Source organism: Ictalurus punctatus, chromosome 10, assembly GCF_001660625.3.
Source record: "Ictalurus punctatus breed USDA103 chromosome 10, Coco_2.0, whole genome shotgun sequence".
Taxonomy (NCBI): domain Eukaryota; kingdom Metazoa; phylum Chordata; class Actinopteri; order Siluriformes; family Ictaluridae; genus Ictalurus; species Ictalurus punctatus.
In genome coordinates, this window is record NC_030425.2 from 17,375,001 (window position 1) to 17,394,620 (window position 19,620).

The 19,620-nt window shown below is 39.3% G+C and overlaps 1 protein-coding gene across 1 annotated transcript in view; it reads right to left on the minus strand.

Annotated features, from left to right (window-relative positions):
* Positions 1–19,620, minus strand: part of insrb (insulin receptor b) — an 85,603-nt gene that overhangs the window by 51,936 nt on the left and 14,047 nt on the right. The window contains exon 2 of the mRNA XM_017478320.3: positions 8,515–9,063. Coding sequence (XP_017333809.1) covers positions 8,515–9,063 — 549 coding nt within the window. The remainder of the gene's footprint in view (positions 1–8,514; positions 9,064–19,620) is intronic.

Here is a 19,620-nt window from a genome sequence, read left to right on the forward strand (position 1 = left end):
TTGTATTTCTGTAAATTTAGTCCAGTTTGTAGATTTTGAATTAAAAATGAGCACAGTATTGCGTGATACTTCAACTGGTATAGTATAGTAAAATATGTTTATAGTATCGTGACAAACCCTACGGCAAATACGAATAATTACTCAGACCAGTCCTACAGTGTTCCACGTGTGGGCCAACAGTTTTTAATTCCCTGCTCTTCCTACCAGCAGTTATAACCTTATAACCGTGTTGTAATAGTATCCTGTGATGTACGACCTCTCGTTAAGACGTTAAGAAAAATAAAGCTCACGTGCGCATAGCTAATACAGTTAGCTTGCTTTATTAATCGGAAACAGAAGCTAGTACAAAGTCAAGCACATAACATACAGTAAACGCACGTAGCGAGAGCTAGCATACCTGACGCACAGATCACTGACTCGGCTGGAGAAAATCACGGAAAAAAGCAAACTCGCTAATGCCTCAAAACAGAAAACCTTTTATATATATATAGATAGACAGAATACATAAATCAGCCAGTAAATTTTAGAACAATAAATAATCCTGCCAATAAATAAATAAACGAAGTGAGTAAGTAAATATGTAAGTAAACAAAAAAAACATAAGTAAATAAACGAACAAAACACAAAAATAATGAGAACATAAATAAGTAAACAATTAAATCAGTAAGTGTGTAATGAATTAAGCAAACAAACAAGCAAATAAAGCAACAAATAAGTAGGTAAACAAATAGATAAGTAGGCTTTTAAAAATAAAATAAAAACCCAAGTAAGCAAATGAACAAGCAAATAAATAAATACACAAATAAACAAAGAAGTAAGTAAATAGGGTAAATAAATAAATAAACCAGTAGGTAGTTAGGTAAACAAAAAAATACACGTATGTTAAATAAACAAACAAGTATATAAAAATACATAATAAAAACAAGTAAGTTAAAAAAAAGAAGGAAAGAATGAAAAAGAAAGAAACAGGAGAAAGCACAGTGAGAACACGGCGAGTTATTTTCCCTCAGATGATCATGTCTCATGTGTCCCGTGTTTTATGCTGTACACCTGATTAAAGGACGCAGACGCAGAAATGGACTTTTATTTATCTCCCATTATGACAAGAGGACAAAACACACTCAAGAGTGACTGTAGAGGGAACAAAGTTCACCACTCTTCCTCTGAGTGATGAATAAAAAGCTCTTCTGCTCTGCTGGACTCACAGATATTGTATATTTGCATAATGAGCAAAAGAAAGAACACCCATACTCCAGAGGTGGAAAAGTACCGAAGCACTTAGCACTACTGAAGGCAAAGATAGGCAACCGGCTTGGGCGCCCAGAAGCCAAGGGCCCCCTTAAAATGCTAATTATATACATACATATTTAATTATTAATGCTAAATGACATGCTGAACAATGTAAATATCGATGTTAAAACACTGAAATGAGTGATATCACTGTTATTTCAGCAGCAACCAGTGGACAGCGTCGTGCAGCAGAGACATCACAACAGAGAAAGGAATAATTGAGGTAAATGTGTGCAGTTGAATAGGGCCCCATTCCTAGATTTCACCCCCGAATCACTACATCTCCCCCTGCTTATCTAAAGAAGAGTTTCATTTTAAAGAAACTACACCATTTTACGTGTAAACATCATTCACTCTGTCTATTCATATGCGTGAATAACACCACACAGTTTGCTAAGAAACAGACATAAAAACTACTAAACTGAACTGAAGAAATTCACAGTTAAACTCTTTCACACAAAATCTTTTACACTGTAAACATCATAAATATAATAAATGTAATAATGCGTCAATATAATCAAATCAATCCTAACAACAAACAGTCAGGTATCTTTATATGTAAACATCTATAGTTCCAAAAATACATTTTCCCACCCAAATTCAATCTTTGCAATTTGTTAAAGCATCCCATATCCGAGGTGTTTTCTCCGATATCCGATCCACCATTAAACACTATAGGATTCTGTAAATAAACCATATTTCTTATTAGTGAAAATTGGACTCGCTGTCTAGCTGATCATGTTAGCTACTAGAACCCCTTGCTAGTTACAAAGCAGTTCACCAGATTAACTAATTATTTAATCTGTCCGCTGTGAATGAGCTGTTACCATAGAAACAATAACGTATTAGATCCGGTACATTAAGATAAACCAGCTGTACTACGGTCAGAGCTGTTGAAAATACCGAAAATTAATCAACCCCTTCTGACCGATCACAATCCTGACTTCAACAGCGTTGTGATGTGAATAGAATAAAAAAAGAAAGCTGAATTAGCATTGTGTGGTATTAGAGGAGTAGATTAGTAATGTTTAGCTTTCGCATACACTATCATGGACAAGACACAGGAAAGACGTCGTATAAAGAGTGTTAGAAGACAGAAGGGTGCTCCCTCTGCAGGAAGTGTGGATCAAGTGCTCTAGCTCAAGGACAGCGTGGCATTACAGCAGCTGGTATTAAACTCATGACGTCTTGAGTCGTTGCCAAGTTCCCTGAACGCTGAGCTAACGGCACTTAGAACAGCCGAGGCAATAACATGCCATACGTGGTCATGCCTGAGAGATTAACGTCTCCCTCTCTCACACACGTACGCACGCTGTGGCCTTGATTAACTTACACTAGCCTGAAATAAAGGACACACACACACAGGGACTGAGTTAAAGGTAGCAGGAGATGCTATCACATTAGCATAGCAATAGGAAAGGGCAATCGGGGTCCTTATCTGCCCTCATCAGGGCACTTTCCCTGGAAGTGGGAGTGGAGGAGAAAAAAACCCCACCCCAAAAAGTAAGTGTGTGTGTGTGAGTGTGAGAGTGAGAGTGTGTGTGTGTGTGTGCACGCGCATGTGCGTGTGGGTGTGTTAGTTACTGGGAACTGGGTTAGGAATGCTTTCAGTTTTTTCTCCCCTCCACCTCTTCAGCTAACAACAACCTCTAAAAAGAAAGAATTGGGGCTAGAACTGAGAAGACAAGAAAGAATGTAAAAAAAATTAAGAAAGAAAAAGAAAGATGCAGAAACAATTAAAAGATCTATTTTTTTACAGAGTAAGAAAGAATAAATTTACAACAGACAAAAAGTCTGAAGAAACGGCAGAGAGCAAGAAAAACTAAAGAAAGAGAAAGAAAAAAATACAACAGAAAAAAAGAAAGCAAATAAAAAACTGAAAAATGTTTTCTGTTTTTAAACGGAATAAATGCAAGAAAATGAAAAAGGAACGATGCCAATTAAGTAATTAAAAATGACAGAAAGAAAGAAAAAAGAAAAAGAAAATTAAGCAAGTTAAATAAACCAGACAGATTTACAAAAAAAAATTACATAAACAAGCAAGGGAAATAGAAAGAAGGAAGCAAATAAAAACAAATATATTTTAAACAAAAAAGCAAGCAAGAAAGAATGAAAGAAAGAAAATATTTTTTAAAAGAAAGGACAAAAGAATGAGTGCAAGAAAAAAGTAAGAAAGAAGGAAAGTACGCAAGCAAGAAAGAACAGGTACTGTGAAAAGCATGAAAGGAAAATCATTAAAACATAGAAACAAGTGCAGGAAAAAATAAAAATAAATAAATAAAAGAATTGACAAAAGAAATGAAAGTGTGAGCAAAGGTACAAAGTAGCTCTTGATTGGCCAACGTAAACCGGGCGAGGAGTGAGTCGCGTGCCGCGCGTAAACCGGGCGAGGAGTGAGTCGCGTGCCGCGCGTAAACCGGGCGAGGAGTGAGTCGCGTGCCGCGCGTAAACCGGGCGAGGAGTGAGTCGCGTGCCGCGCGTAAACCGGGCGAGGAGTCGCGTGCCGCGCGTAAACCGGGCGAGGAGTGAGTCGCGTGCCGCGCGTAAACCGGGCGAGGAGTCGCGTGCCGTGCGTAAACCGGGCGAGGAGTGAGTCGCGTGCCGCGCGTAAACCGGGCGAGGAGTCGCGTGCCGCGCGTAAACCGGGCGAGGAGTGAATCGCGTGGCGCGCGTAAACCGGGCGAGGAGTCGCGTGCCGCGCGTAAACCGGGCGAGGAGTGAGTCGCGTGGCGCGCGTAAACCGGGCGAGGAGTGAGTCGCGTGCCGCGCGTAAACCGGGCGAGGAGTGAGTCGCGTGGCGCGCGTAAACCGGGCGAGGAGTGAGTCGCGTGGCGCGCATAAACCGGGCGAGGAGTGAGTCGCGTGCCGCGCGTAAACCGGGCGAGGAGTCGTGTACAAGTGAGGAAGATTTCACTCTCCAGGTTTAAAGTTTATCTTTCATTCTCTGCTTTGATGCAACACATTCGACTCGTTCAGCGACACACTCTGTAATCTGCTCATTTTGATATTAGATTAGACCAAGTTCCTCAAAAACACAAAATTGCTTTGTGGAAAACAGTTTAAATAAATCGTGTTTATCTGATCTGAAGTGCAATCTGAGGAATGCGCCACTATCATGAGGGCAGAGAGAGAAATGGTTACAACTACAGAAGTGTGACGGTGAACTTTGACCCTGAAAAGCAGTGCTTGTGTAACACGAAGTGTGAGTACATGCTGTGGCTCAGGAGAAATATCACTTATTTAACCAGAAAATCAACATCGTGTGTGTTTGCGAGTGTTTTTTTTTTTTTTTTTTGGTGGGGGGGGGTTGGGGTGTTGCAAGGTGTGTTGTGCGCTTCCTCCACTCTTGACGCCGCCATCACAGAGGACGAGAAAGAGAGGAAATGACCTTAATCTGAGACACGAGTTCTGTTATACGCAGTGAAGCAAAGAGGGAAAGATCTAGTTAGACAGGCAAAATACAACAAAAAAGAAGCAAGAAGGAAAAACTGAAGAAACAAACAAGCAAATTAAAAAAAACAAAAAAAAAACATTTTTACAGGAACAAAAGTTAAGCAAGTAAAATCAATAAAAAGAAAGAAAGAAAGAAAGAAATTTAAAGAGAATAAAAGTGAACAAGGCATAAAAAGAAACAAAGCATGAAATGGACAAAGAAATAATATCAACATACAAGTGAAAGTATAAGAAAAAATAAATATTTTTTAAATATATTAAAGCGTAAATATGTATATTTACACAGTAAAAACTTTTTACTATACATAAAATGTACATTGCTGTGAACTTTTGCTGTGAAATATTAGTAACCACCAATGTTTATTAATAGTTATTAACGTTCATTAATGTTTATTAATAGTTATTAACGTTCATTAATGTTTATTAATAGTTATTAACGTTCATTAATGTTTATTAATAGTTATTAACGTTCATTAATGTTTATTAATAGTTATTAATGTTTATTAATGGTCATTAATGTTTTAGTAATTATTAATGTTCACTAATATTTATTAATAATTATTCATGTTTATTAGTAATTATTAATGTTCATTTATGTTTATTAGTGTTTATTCATTTAAATTAAATTCAGTTTTATTTGTCCCAAAGCATCTTTACAGAAATATATAAATGTTAAATGTATAAATTTATCCCTGTAAATGTAATAAGAATAATAATAATAATAATAACCACATTTCTTATTAACTATTGCATTTCGACTAGTTTTCACCGTGTAGTGCAGTTCAGCCGCTTTAGTACTTCATCTCCGATAATCAACTCTCCACTTGAACACACGCTCATGTCGTTTCAAAGCAGAAACACACTCAAATATTTCACTGAGAGTGTAACCAGTCATTCTGGAGAGGAATCTTTCAGCACTCTCTCTCTCACACATGGTCTCTCTCTCTCTCTCACACACACACACACACACACACACACACACACACACACGGTCGGTCTCTCTCTCTCTCTCCCCCCCCCTCACTCAGCTCCTATAACAGGAGTGTGTGTTTAACGCCATCAACCAAATCCACTCCACTCCTGCCATTGCATCATCCTCCAGAAACGGAGCTTGGCTTTTGTCAACACTTCACCGGATCACATGACGCAGTGTGAAGGACGAATCAGATATAATCGGATAACCACTCACTTAAAGGAGCACTAAAGCACCTGAACACCTCTTCCTTGAGGTCATAATCTTTGGCAGGGGGATCCCCCCCCCTTCCTAATTTAGTCGTGACCGATTCCCAGCCTCCAGTTATATCTCCCATCACACAACAGCTACCAAGCAGGGAGGGTGAGGGCTGACACGTGCTTCCGCCGAGGCATGAGGTGTGAAGCCAGCTGACCAAATCTTTTCAAACTACTTCTCATGAAACTCCCGGCAGCGTTAACAAAAACCAAACAAACAAACAAACAAAACAATATGGTGAAGCTTTCTGTACAACATTTATTTTTATGGAAGGAGTCTCGAGTTTCAGCACTGTGTCACAGTTAGAGGTAAAGCTATAAGTCTAAGTTTTCTGACATCTTCAGGAGAGAGGAGTTTACGCTTCACGGTTTCTCTGTAACATGATAAGCTGCTTTTTTTTTTTTTTACTTATTAACTTAAAAAAGAGGTTCTAACTTGTATCACGGACATTCCATAACATTAAATGTAACTACGTTCAGATAAAAAAGTACTATTAGTAATCTTTATTAATTAAAAACTTTCAGATCATTGGCGAGGGCGTCAACTTTCCTCACAGCCACACACACACACACACACACACACACACACACACACACACACACAGACAGTAAGAGGAGATGTATATGGCATTGTTCCTCCCAACAGCATCCATTTCTCTCACTCTTGTTTTATGAGCAGCTTTGCACTGCAAATGAGTGTTTACTCCGTCAGTGAGGAGGGACACATGCCCAGGAAATGTCACTAAACCCCCATCTTGACACAGAGCTTTCACACACAGTCAACACCTCACAGGTGAGACTTCACATCTGTAAATTTCTCAGAGTATTTTGACTTAAAGCAGCAGTTCACGGCGGTCATCACAGAAACGCATGGCATCAGCTTCGATTCGTTTTCAATAATCCTGAATTCCCTGCCTTTTTTTCCCCTCACTGCACACTCTGCATACACGTGTGGGTTATTATAGCAAACTAAAATGAATACATTTTCACAAAGTGAAACGCTTACACCGCAAATAAAAATAAATCAATAAATAAAATCTTGTTTACAGGCAAACGTATCTAAAATTTCCTATTGGGAGATGGTTGTCAAATCATACTCAGATGATTAAACCTAGTTTCAGATACATTTGTTAATTTTAATGTTAAAAATGTTACACTGGCAAGTAATTTTGCTTCTTTTTTTATTTCATTTTTCAAGAAATAAATGCCAGAATTGAAATAAGTAAGGCTTTCGTGTCAAGAACATTTAGAAGCATTTTATATCTTTTAGTTAACGCAGTCTTTATGTGCAGTGATGTGTGAAACAGCAGCCGGTTACACAACGCAGATATAATCGCTGAAATTAATCAAACTCAAGCAGAGGTTCTCAACCTTTTGTAACTATGTATAATCTGTTTTGATAGATAAATACATTTTTTTGTGCTTTTGTACTTTGTAAAAAAAATATATTTTTCATAACTTATGATTTTTATGACTTTGATAAAACTATATAACGGACAGGTAAGGAACATGAATGATCAGAAATGTTTCTGAACACTATAACTACTTTGAACAAGAGAACTAGGCTGTAATAACATGGACTATTTTACATGTAAAACATGTTGCATTACATTCATCTTGCTTTCTAGAAACATTCGCATATGACTGATGTAAATTGGGACGAAGAGCGCGTCTCGTTATCCATGACATTGTTAAATCTCCGGTTCTCAGATACTCACGAACAGAGCAGACGCAGAGAGAGGTGTGAGTGCGGCAGGAAAGCAAGACCTCGCGCTTGCAGGACAGTATAGGCGACATTTGGAAACTTGCTAAGGTTTGTCCATAAAGTCACTAAATTTGTCGCTAGGTGTTTTTTTTTGCAAAAAAAAAAAAAACAACAAAAAAAAAAACAGCTAGATAAAAGGAGGGCTAAGCTCCGCCTCTCCCCAGCAATAGGAAAATACAGAGGGAGGGGGAATGTGGAGGTTTTCATTTATGCACATTCTATTAGAAAAGCAATAAAATACTCCGAGTCCCCAAATGATGCCCTGTCTGTGTATTTTTTTTTTTTTTTGCGAGTTTGACGATTCCTTTCTTTAATGCCTACAAAGACACAGAAGATTAAGTAAAAAAATAAAATAAAGTTATGTCAAATCAACGGCATCCATTCAGTACCATATAATTTGTAATTATTACAAAACATAAAAAAAATTCATCACCATACCAACGATATCTCAGAACAGTGTACGGTGTCCAAACATTCCTCAAAGTAAACCTGAGGTAATACAAATGTTTTTTTTTTCTGTGCATTAGCATGTTTCGTTTGTGTTTCTGGTGTATTTGTAGCTGTCCCATGAGTCCGGCGTCATCCCACGACATCCTATTGGTGAATTTTTGGTGAAGTGTTATACAGCGCATCAATCTCTAAAATTTTATTCTCAAACTTCTCGCACCAACAGCCATCTTTGCTCGCGATAGCACCGAGTTCTCCGTCACACAGCCTAAATGAACCCCAATAAGAAAGCATTAGAGCTAAAATAAAAATGAAAGGGAAACACTCACTTCTCTGGCAGTGGTCTTGGTTCCAGCAGCGTTCTCCAAAATGGCCGTTGATGGTGGTCTGGACACACGTGATCTTTCCGGTGATGGTTCCAGGACAGATGTCACCGCACTCGCGCTCGTTTTTGTTCGCCACGATGTAGTTGTCCTCAGCCGAGTCAAGGATTTTGGACCAGTCGAGGGTGGAGAGGTAGCAAAGGTCGGGGTTCTTCTCCATGCGCACGGCTCCGCGTGTTATGTTCATCAGACCGTGAAGCCCCACCTCTTTCAGCTGCAACATCTCAAAGATCACCAAGGCGTAGTTGAAGAACAGGTTGTTGCCACGGATGACAGCGAGGTTGGGAAACAGATCCCTCAGGCTCTCCAGGCCGTAGACGCGGAACAGCAGCAGGTAGTCGGTGATCATCACTAGTTTGGGGAAGCTCAGGCCACGGAAGTCCTCAGCTCTGGTCTTGAACATGAGCAGGATCTTCAGGTGGCCCTCGATCACTGTGCAGTTCTCCAGCAAGCGCAGGTTGGTCACGTCGTTCCGGATGTCTTTGCTGGAGCAGACTGAAGGAGAGAAGAAGAGAAAGGTCACTTTCTGGAGCCTAATTTAAACAGTCAGCCAGTAACAAACTTGATCACATGGCAGTTCTACTAGCTCTGTCCTTTTGATTCTTTGGCTTGATCCATCGATTACTGATTTACAGCATTAGCTAAACTTAGTGCTAATGCTAGTAAGCGATGTAGTTTAGCAAACATTAAGGTTACCTCTACAGCAAAAGCTAGCTGATCGACTAGCTATCTCAAGACTTCTAGCACAGTAGCTAACGTTAGCCAGCTGAAATTCGGTATGACGATATAATACAGACATTATGATAAATTATGTCACGATACAATTTCTGAGATATCGCAAGTATAGTCAGTATTTTGACAACAAACTCTGATCTGATTAAATGTCAAACTGATGAGATGGCAAAATTCTGTACTGAATTTTTAAAGTTGTAAAATGTTAACTTTAACGAATTTTTTTAATTGTCGATTCAAATTTAAAATTGAAAAATGTACTTTTTTTCCTACTTAATCTTTAAAATTGTTAAACGTTAACATTTTGTACCAATTCTTTAAGCAAAATGATAGAACAAGCACACTGAATATTTAAAAGTTGCAAATTGTTACCTTTAACAAAATTCTGAAATTTACAAATTGTAAAATGTTCACTTTTTTAAGCTGCTCTTTAAAATTTCAACGTATTAAAAGTTTGTGCCGAATTCTTAAAATTCCAGTCCCTCCAGGATTTTACGATCGCAGATATTAATGCAGAATTAAGCAAACTCCACGATATTTGAAGGAGCTTGCAATTTTTTAAAAGTACTGCAGGGTTTCCACAGATTTGGGCCAAAATGCGTCATGTGACCTCATCACAACGCGCGTTCAGTCAAAGCTCTCTTTGATTCACGTGTGTAGGACATGAGTGCAGCTAAAAGACCTCGTTTACAAACAAACATCACTGACAAAGACCGTGCAAAACTATTTCATGCAACTGCAATTTCACTAATTCAAGTAGTTTCCTACAAAAAAGGTTTTTTTGGTTTGTTTTTTTAAATTGCCTCGCAAATGTTGAAAAAAGCCGCTGTCAAATCAAGCATTTTTGGCCACAACAATCACAAAAAACTCTGAAGAGTGAGAGGGAGTGAGTGAGAGAGAGGGAGAGAGGGTGAGAGGGAGTGAGAGGGAGTGAGAGAGAGGGAGTGAGAGGGAGAGAGGGAGTGAGAAAGTGAGAGGGAGTGAGAGAGTGAGAGGGAGTGAGAGAGTGAGAGGGAGTGAGAGAGAGAGAAGGAGTGAGAGAGAGAGAAGGAGTGAGAGAGGTAGAGAGAGGGGGAGAGAGAGGGAGAGGGAGAGAGGGAGAGGGAGTGAGAGGGAGAGAGAGAGAGTGAGGGAGAGGGAGTGAGAGAGTGAGGGAGAGGGAGTGAGAGGGAGAGAGGGGGTGAGGGTGGGGGAGAGGGAGAGGGAGTGAGAGGGAGAGAGAGAGAGTGAGGGAGAGGGAGTGAGAGAGTGAGGGAGAGGGAGTGAGAGAGGGAGAGAGGGGGGAGAGAGAAGGAGTGAGAGAGTGAGAGAGAGGGAGTGAGAGGGAGAGAGGGGGTGAGGGTGGGGGAGAGGGAGAGGGAGTGAGAGGGAGAGAGAGAGAGTGAGGGAGAGGGAGTGAGAGAGGGAGAGAGGGGGGAGAGAGAAGGAGTGAGAGAGTGAGAGAGAGGGAGTGAGAGGGAGAGAGAGGGGGTGAGGGAGAGGGAGAGGGAGAGAGAGATTGAGAGGGAGAGAGAGAGAGAGGGGCAAAGCCAAAAACAGATGCTTTTTATCTGGTTAACACTTCCATCAAGCGTGTGTGAAAACACAACATACTGAACAAGTTCTTCACATGATTATTTTATGTTGCTTAATAGAAACTCTTTTTTTCACCTTGATGGAAACATAATACGCAAAATAATTTATAATACAGTGCTGATGCATTCTGGATTGCAATTGGTCAAATGACATTTATTTCCTGAGTCAATTCGCCAGCAACGACGTGACAGGAAAGCACTAATATTTAAACTACTAAAACTTTCTCAATTTCATGCAAATCTTTTGAGACACATTACACAATCATGATCATGAATTTACTGGAGCCAATCGCATTCGACATCCAATTCCGCCTTTAGGCCACACCCCCATCTGTGTTTGATGCTGGCGCGGAGTTTTTAACTCCCATAACGAAGACGAACTGTATGTCGATACGTGAAATTCTGGAGGGACGTCGGACAGCGTGGCGTGGGGACGTAATGACGTGTGCTGTTAATTGATCCATGTTCTATACCATGTAACACAGGAACATGAAAGGAGTATTCTAAAAGCGTCTCATGTAAACACCTTAATCACAATATTGTCTTTATTCAGAATAAGGCCAGTGATTACATTACTGCTGTCCATGTAAACGTAGTCTGTAATGCACGTCGATAATGCGACTAAAACAGGAAATACTCCGCGTCTTCATTCGATTTGTGTTTACTTCGAGTATGACTTTAGTCGGATTAAGGTCATCAATAATCGCCGTTTATATGCTAGTGTCTTAATCAGAGTATCGTCTTAATCAGGTTATCATCGGATTATTGTTGTCCATGTAAACGTACTACTGTTAGTTAGAGTTGCGCAGATTATTCGATTTTACAAAATGTTATTTTGTGCTGCAGGGCTGTTACAACACTTCAAGTTTGTAGCGTGTGCATGCGCATGTGTGTCACTAACCCATTACACAACTTAACACCTTTCCTCCCTTAATTTTTTTTTTTTTTTTTAAATTCTTGAGGCAGTGTGAGAGCTGCTTTGAATATCCTGCTCACTGGAGTGTGACTCGCAGCCAAAAGCTAAAATATACAACAAGAACCAGCAGCGACTTCAAAACACGACAGAGATAGATAGATAGACAGATAGATAGATAGATAGATCGATAGACAGATAGATAGATAGACAGATAGATAGATAGATAGATCGATAGATAGATAGATAGATAGATAGACAGATAGATAGATAGACAGATAGATAGATAGATAGAGACAGATAGATAGATAGACAGATAGATAGATAGATAGATCGATAGATAGATAGATAGATAGACAGATAGATAGACAGATCGATAGATAGATAGAGACAGATAGATAGATAGACAGATAGATAGATAGATAGACAGATAGATAGAGACAGATAGACAGACAGATAGACAGATGGATAGATAGATAGACAGATAGATAGATAGACAGATAGATAGATAGATAGACAGATAGACAGACAGACAGATAGATAGACAGATAGACAGACAGACAGATAGATAGATAGATAGATAGACAGACAGATAGATAGAGACAGATAGATAGACAGATAGATAGATAGATAGACAGACAGATAGATAGAGACAGATAGATAGACAGATAGATAGATAGACAGATATTTTCTGATGATCCTCACTAATGCAAAGCAAATATATCTAAGTGAAAAGCTCTTAAAAGTATGCCCTGGCTAATGAACAAGCAGTGAAGCATTCTGGGATAAGAAATTTTATTTGATGTTCTTCATTATCTGAAGAGCACTTTCTGTCTCTCTCTTTCCATCTCCTTTACTCTCACACCCTCTTCTCTCTTTCTCTCCTCTATTCCTCTTTTTCTGTCTCAATACTTCACGCTGCTGTTTCCTTCCCTTCAAGCCTTGTTTAATCCCAATCATTTCACGCATGCAGCGCTTTAGTGCTCCAATCTGTACATTTACACCAGCGCATGGTTAGAAATTCTACATTCTGATTGGTCAGAAGGTGCTGATAGTTTTCAATAACAGCATCTCTGACAGTAGTGCAGCTGCAAATCACAGGTTTCTATTAATGTGATCGTTCTAATACGTTACATTTTTAATATGAACAGCTCACACACAAGGACCTGTACGGCAAACACTTCACATAATTATTAAAAAAAAATAAATAAATCATTTAAGTTTTCTGTAAGGAGACATTTAACATTTATGGAAACAGTCATCAGTGCCAGAGGTAAAGCTGTAATTGCGTTTTCCGGCATCTTCAGGAGGGAAGGAGTTTACACTTTGGGGTTTCTCAGTAACATGACAAGCTGTGGGTTGTTTTTTTTGTGTGTTGAGTCGAGCAAAGCTTCGGTAACGAACATGTCTTGGAATCGCTCTCACCACACACACACGACAGACACACACAGACGAGTTTAGCACCTGGGACTCGTCTCCTTATCACACCTACACATCAGAGGAGTCTCAATGCCTCATGCATGTGTGTGCGCTCTGCTACAAAGCACCTGTAACATCAACCTCATTACTGTTCTGAAAAGTGTCACCTATTTATAGTTTTCACCCGGAATTATTTTTATTAGTACAAATGATCACTATAATCATCATCATCATCATCATCATCATCATCATCATCGTTATTATTAATAACTCATTTGCATACATAATTGGAAAATACAAATACTTGAAGATTATTTGTGATTTATTTTGGCTTGTAATATCTTGCATTTACCGTGACACACACACACACACACACACACACACACACATACACACACACTGTGCGTGTTTCTGCTGCGTGATCGATTACTGCCAGACTGCAGTCAGAGCAGATTTATTGACAGAATGCATCACTGTACACACACAAACTCACCCGGGGGGAAAAAAACAGGAAACACAATGCTGTTGCCTCAGAACAGAGAGAGAGACAGAGAGAGGCAGTGAGTGAGAGGCGGAGAGTGAGAGAGAGAAGCGGTGAATGAGAGAGAGAGGCAGTGAATGAGAGGGTGTGCGAGAGAGAGAGAAGCGGTGAATGAGAGGGAGAGGGGGAGAGAGAGAGATGGTGAGAAAAAGACAGCCAGAGAGAGAGATGGTGAGAGAAAGAGAGAGCATGAGAGAGAGAGAGAGAGGGAGACAGAGATGGTGAGAGAAAGAGAGACCGAGTGTGTGTGAGAGAGAGAGAGAGAGAGAGAGAAAGAGACAAGGTCGATTAACCCCTGACTCTCACAAGCCGTTTCCTCCACGTACACATGCTTCTGCTAAACAAACACACCAAGAGGTCCGTGTTATCACTCTACACAACACAAAGCTGGTGATTATTTATTGTGTTCGTTCAGCAGACAATATTTTATTTATTCATTTGATCGGTTGTTCATACGTTGCTTCACCCATCCCAGATACGGCGGATTTATTCACCGTGATCTTTCGAATGCCTCATGCATGCGTATGTGTGCTCATACGTGTACCAAATGCAACGTCAACCCCATTACACTTCTGACACAATCATCTACTTAAATGTTCACTCGTTATATTTACTGCCATAAATGTTCACAATAATAATAAACAATAATAATCATAATAATAATAATAATAATAATCATGTCATTTGCAGCTGCACTATTGTCAGAGCTCCTATTATAGAAAATGAATCGACACCTCCTGACCAATCAGAATCCAGGCCAGTTAACCTTGATGTGTACTCAATCTCCTGAATAAATCTCATGCATTATTGTTCATGTTTGTCATTTTTACAGTGAAAGTGTAACTCAAAATCAGCAGTGCCAATGTTTACACGACACTTGTGTTGCATTTCTAAACTGTTAAACACGTGAACGCTGCAGTAAAATAGCCTGGAAAGTGCAGAGTGTTAAGAGAGGTAACCATTGTTTTAGTGATGAACGTCCTGGTGAAATTCCCCCACTGGTCCTTATCTATCACGGCCCCCTAATAATCCACATCCCTGAATTGGCTACATCACTCTCTCCTCTAATGTGTGCTGGGCGTTCTGGCGCACTATATCTGCCGTCACATCATCCAGGTGGATGCTACGCACCGCTGGTGGTTGAGCAGATTCCCCCTCCATACATTGTAAAACGCTTCGAGTGTCTAGAAAAGCGCTATATAAATGTAACTGTAAACACTAAAAGGAAGCCAGCTGTGCATTCGAAAAACCCTGCCTGACGTTTCTATTGCTCTGAAACTAAGAAGAGTGATTAAAGTCCCCGAGATGAGCCTTGAATTACACAGCTGCATGATTTGTGCTTTTGTTTGCTGTGACTCACAGCTCGGGCTGAAAAAGTGAACTATGACTTTAAACGCTGATTACGGCTCAAAGTTAAATAAATCTGAGTAAACATCAGGACTCTGATACACACCGTCACCAGGTTTTCTTTTCTTTTTCTCCCCCCCTCCCCGTAATCTGTTTTACAGGAGGAAAAAACACTACAACATGTTACATTACAACCACCTCGGCGCTGCGGTTAACGACGCGACGTAAATCACCAGCACATGGCCATAAAGCACGCTCGCATGTAGTCGGTGCTCCCTTATCCTAGAACATCCACAGCCTCGAGCAGGCCACAAGCATGCAAAGAATCAGGTGCGGAAGCGCACGAACGTGTACGCTACTCACATAATTACGGATAGCAAGTGCTAAAAATAAATAAATAAATAAATCTCAATATTGTGCTAACTGCAGTAATGTGACGTACTGATAAATCACTTTCACTGCGGAAAGGAAACAAACAGGAAGACGCAAATAAACACATTCACAGCTGCACGGTAGCAGGGTAAACGAGGACGGAGCTCCGCCCACAAATGTATTACCAACACAAATGGCACTAAAGGTGTACGTCAGGATTCAGATGAAACATCTCAAGAGCTTATTTTTCAGACATGAAACATGAAAAAGTTTTTTTTGCTTGTTCTTTAGCAACGTATGACGAGTCATTTAGCCAAGAATTTTAGGAAGGTCTTGGGTTACAGATGAACAGTTAGAGTCGTTTCGAGTCGGTGAAGCCGTCGTTTCCCTACAGAGAGAGCGGTGCCACTTTTCCTTACAGACACGATCACTTCGGATTAAAGCAGTGGTGCTGTGCTCACAGGTCACTCGAACCTTTTCAAAGTGCAACTGATAACATGAGCCCTCGTGTGATGAAAGGCTGATTTGCTGATTGCAATAAAGCAGCGGCTTATTATTTGTGCCTCGATTTCCAGAGGTATTTGTTATAACTAGAGATGCACCGATGTATCGGCCGGTAAAGGCTATTTTTCACACTATGGGCCATCGGCCAATAGTTTAAAAACATCCGACGATCAGGGCCGATTATATCCTGTCAGTCAAAAGAGGGCGGGAAAACACATTGATTTCGTGCTGTGTGTAAAGATGATGTCTCTTGTGTGGAATGACGGCAGAACTGCAGTTTGTAATCTCTGTAATGATAAAATTTTACACTGGAAGTGAGCAGCAGTGAAGCGGGAGTTTCGCAGTTTCGGCGTCAAGTCGGATTTTTTTCCCGCGCTGCTCGTGTTGAATTAAAGCGCCATTACACCGTTGAAAGATTTAAGTGAAGAGGAGTTGACAAAAAAAAATGATATATTGTACAGAAAAATATATTTGTAGAGTAGTAGATTTCATATCAAGTTAATGTTAATATAGAAAAAGAAAGTTGATATGTATTATCAGTTTGTTGTCAGTGATGAAGTAGAAATGCTTTTGTTTGTGGAGAGTGAATGTGAGACTAACAGGAGGTTTTTAAGAATTCAGTCAATGTTAATATGAATTAATAACATTCAATAAGTTAAGAAGTCTTACTTTAATCTTCAGAATTGAGTTCATGTGTTAATGTTAATGTGAGTAATGTGGTTTGTGTTTATGAGACCAGGTACTGTGAAACAACTTGTTGAAATGGAGAGAATAAAAGTTTTATTTGCATTTCCTTCAGAATTGTGGAATGAATTATTATTCACTTATAAGAAGGCATGAAAGCCAGAACTTTCGGTATCGGTTATCGGGATCTGCCGATATCACTCTGAATAATCGGTTATCGGTATCGGCGGAGATATTTAGCATCGGTGCATCTCTAGTTATAACCTTTCTCAAGAAATAAAGGACATCAAACTCTCAGATGAGGTTGAACTTGTCGTTAGTTTACTGAGAGTCTCACGCAGCCATTTTTCTTGTCCTTTGTGTTTTCGCTCGCCGTCTCTAAAGGATGACCACAGCCGGAACGTTTTATTTATAAGATTTAGAAACATGCATAATAAAGCGGCTGTATGAAAGAGCTTCGCAGTCCGTACAGGGTCTCGGGGAGTTTTGTCTTGTGATTTCAAGTCCGTCTTTGTGACGTAGCACTGCTTCAACCTTGCGCGTACCTTCGCAGTAAACATTCTAATATAGATGCTATTGCCCTTGCATGTGTAAATAATGCGGGGGGACGTCAAATAATATTGAAACTATTAGAGCAACTTGTTCTGAAAGGTCAAGCAGGACTTGGTCAACTCTTGTATGAATATTCCTTCAAAATGGAAACTCGAGTGTTTTGTTTAATCTGTCAAGTGTTTGAAATGGTCCCAAAATTAGTCGTGTGCGCAGTTTTTAGCTCCACCCTGCTGAAGCTTTTCTGTGAAAGCAGCTGCTGAAGCCCCGAGGCACCTGAGCACACCTCTGCAAAACCAGATGGAAAATGGCATCCTGACTATTCTGTGAATTTCCTTCAACGTTCACACCCAGGCCAGGTAGAGAAAACTACGTACATGCATCCATCGCAGGTGTAAAGAAAGTGAAAGATAAAAAGCTTTTGCCAGACGACTTGTTTTTCAGGCAATATTACAAAACGGTGTGATGAGGACCAGCAGAGGAGTCGCAACAAGAAAGTGCAAGATATCTAAAGAATAAAACACTCTGGACCGTGCTGTTTTAGGAAAAGTATAAACAACTGAAACTAAAATGTTTTATTTTTCTTATACCGCAGCAATTTGTTAATGGTTAAAACGTATTAACTTTGCCTTGTGGTCATACTTTTGATCCTTTTATTGTTACATTTAATGTTGCGGGTTTAAAATAATCTGATCGTCCAACACAGGAAGTTAACATGATATATTTCCTTATTAATTAAGAATTCCTTTTTTTTTTTTTTTTTTTTTTTTTAATTGTTAAATGTTTCCTCACAAGAAAGGGCAATTCTCCTCCGAGTCCGCAATAAAAATAAATAAATAAATAAATAAATAAATAGATAAATAGATAGAAAGTATGTTTGGTTAAGAAAATACCAAATCATAAGCATTTATTGAATAAAAAGTGATGAGATTAGGGAGTGTAATTTCAGGTAGAAATAAAATGATTATAAACTGAAATATAATGGTTAATCATTTTACATTTTATTTATTTATTCTTTATAATATTTTATTTTATAATTGTAGTGGCTTTGACGTCTGCCAAAATATCTTCATATCACCTGTTTTGGATTACACGCCTTATTATAATATCATATTATATTATTATTCACAATTTTGGAGGAAATACTTCCTGGTTTGGCTAAAATCCAAATCCCCTTTTGTGTCACTGTATCTGTGCACTACATACAGTGCTGTGAAAAAAGCATTTGACCTCATCCTGAGTCCTTCTGTTTTGGTGTATAGATCATACTAAATTGTTTCAGAAATTAAAACAAAATCTAAGATAAAACAAAGGTAACCTGAGTAAACACACAATACAGTTTTTAAATGATAATGTTATTTATTGAAGCAAAAAAAAGTTATCCAATACTAACTGGGCCTGTGTGCAGGGCTGTGACCATGGTAGTGGTGTGTCACATCACACACCGCATTAATTCCACAAATCTGTGAAACTGCATTCATAATGGGGTTCAGCTGGACTACACACAACCAGGCCTGATTACCGCAAACCCTGTTCAATCAAATTCTTCTTCACAGCACTGTATCGTATAAAATAATGGCTTGACCTTGCCATTTAAACATGAATGAAATTAGGTTTAAGCTGTGTACAATGTTCGGATGGCAACAGAGCAGTCAGTATTAAGTCTGTTTTTCTAACATTCAGTGTGTAAAAAGGAAGTGACAGTCAGCACCAGGAAGTTTCACTTTAAAAACACACCAAGATCAGGAGCTTCTGCAATATTTTCACCTTTAGTATTTCCTCTAAAGTGTTGCCTCTCTAGTCATCAAAATGTTGAAAAGAAAAATATTTCACACACGGCACTGTTGGTTTTTCCATTTCAGACGTTCTTATCAGGGCAAGGTCAGAGAACTCGAAGGGAGGAACATTGACAAACACCACAACATCAAAACAGAGAGCACAGGATTACAGAATTTAACTACATTTAGCTTTTATAAAAGCAACAATCCCACAAATACTATTTAGCAAAAAAAAAAACAAAAAAAAACAAAGCAGTTGTCTCATAGCTAATGTCGCTTTCACATTAGGACTGTTATGGTTTCACTGCGCATGATCAGATGGACGGTTACCTCACCACTGACTACCTGTTCACCAGTTTTTACCCAATCAAGTTCCTTACTCCAGTGGTTCTCAGCACTTTCATGCCCGGCTGAGACATCACAAAAAAATTCTCAACCCCATCCATCTGGATTTGTCCTAAATCATACTACTCAGGATTTATCGATCGGAATACGTTGAGCAAAATCAGCAAAAACATGATACAGCGGCTGAGATGATGTGTAGAAGGTAAAGGTGAAATGTACCGCATGTGTTGTGAATAATAAATACAAAACGAAGTATACGCAGTTTTACTCGTATTGATTCTCGACATTTTGAAC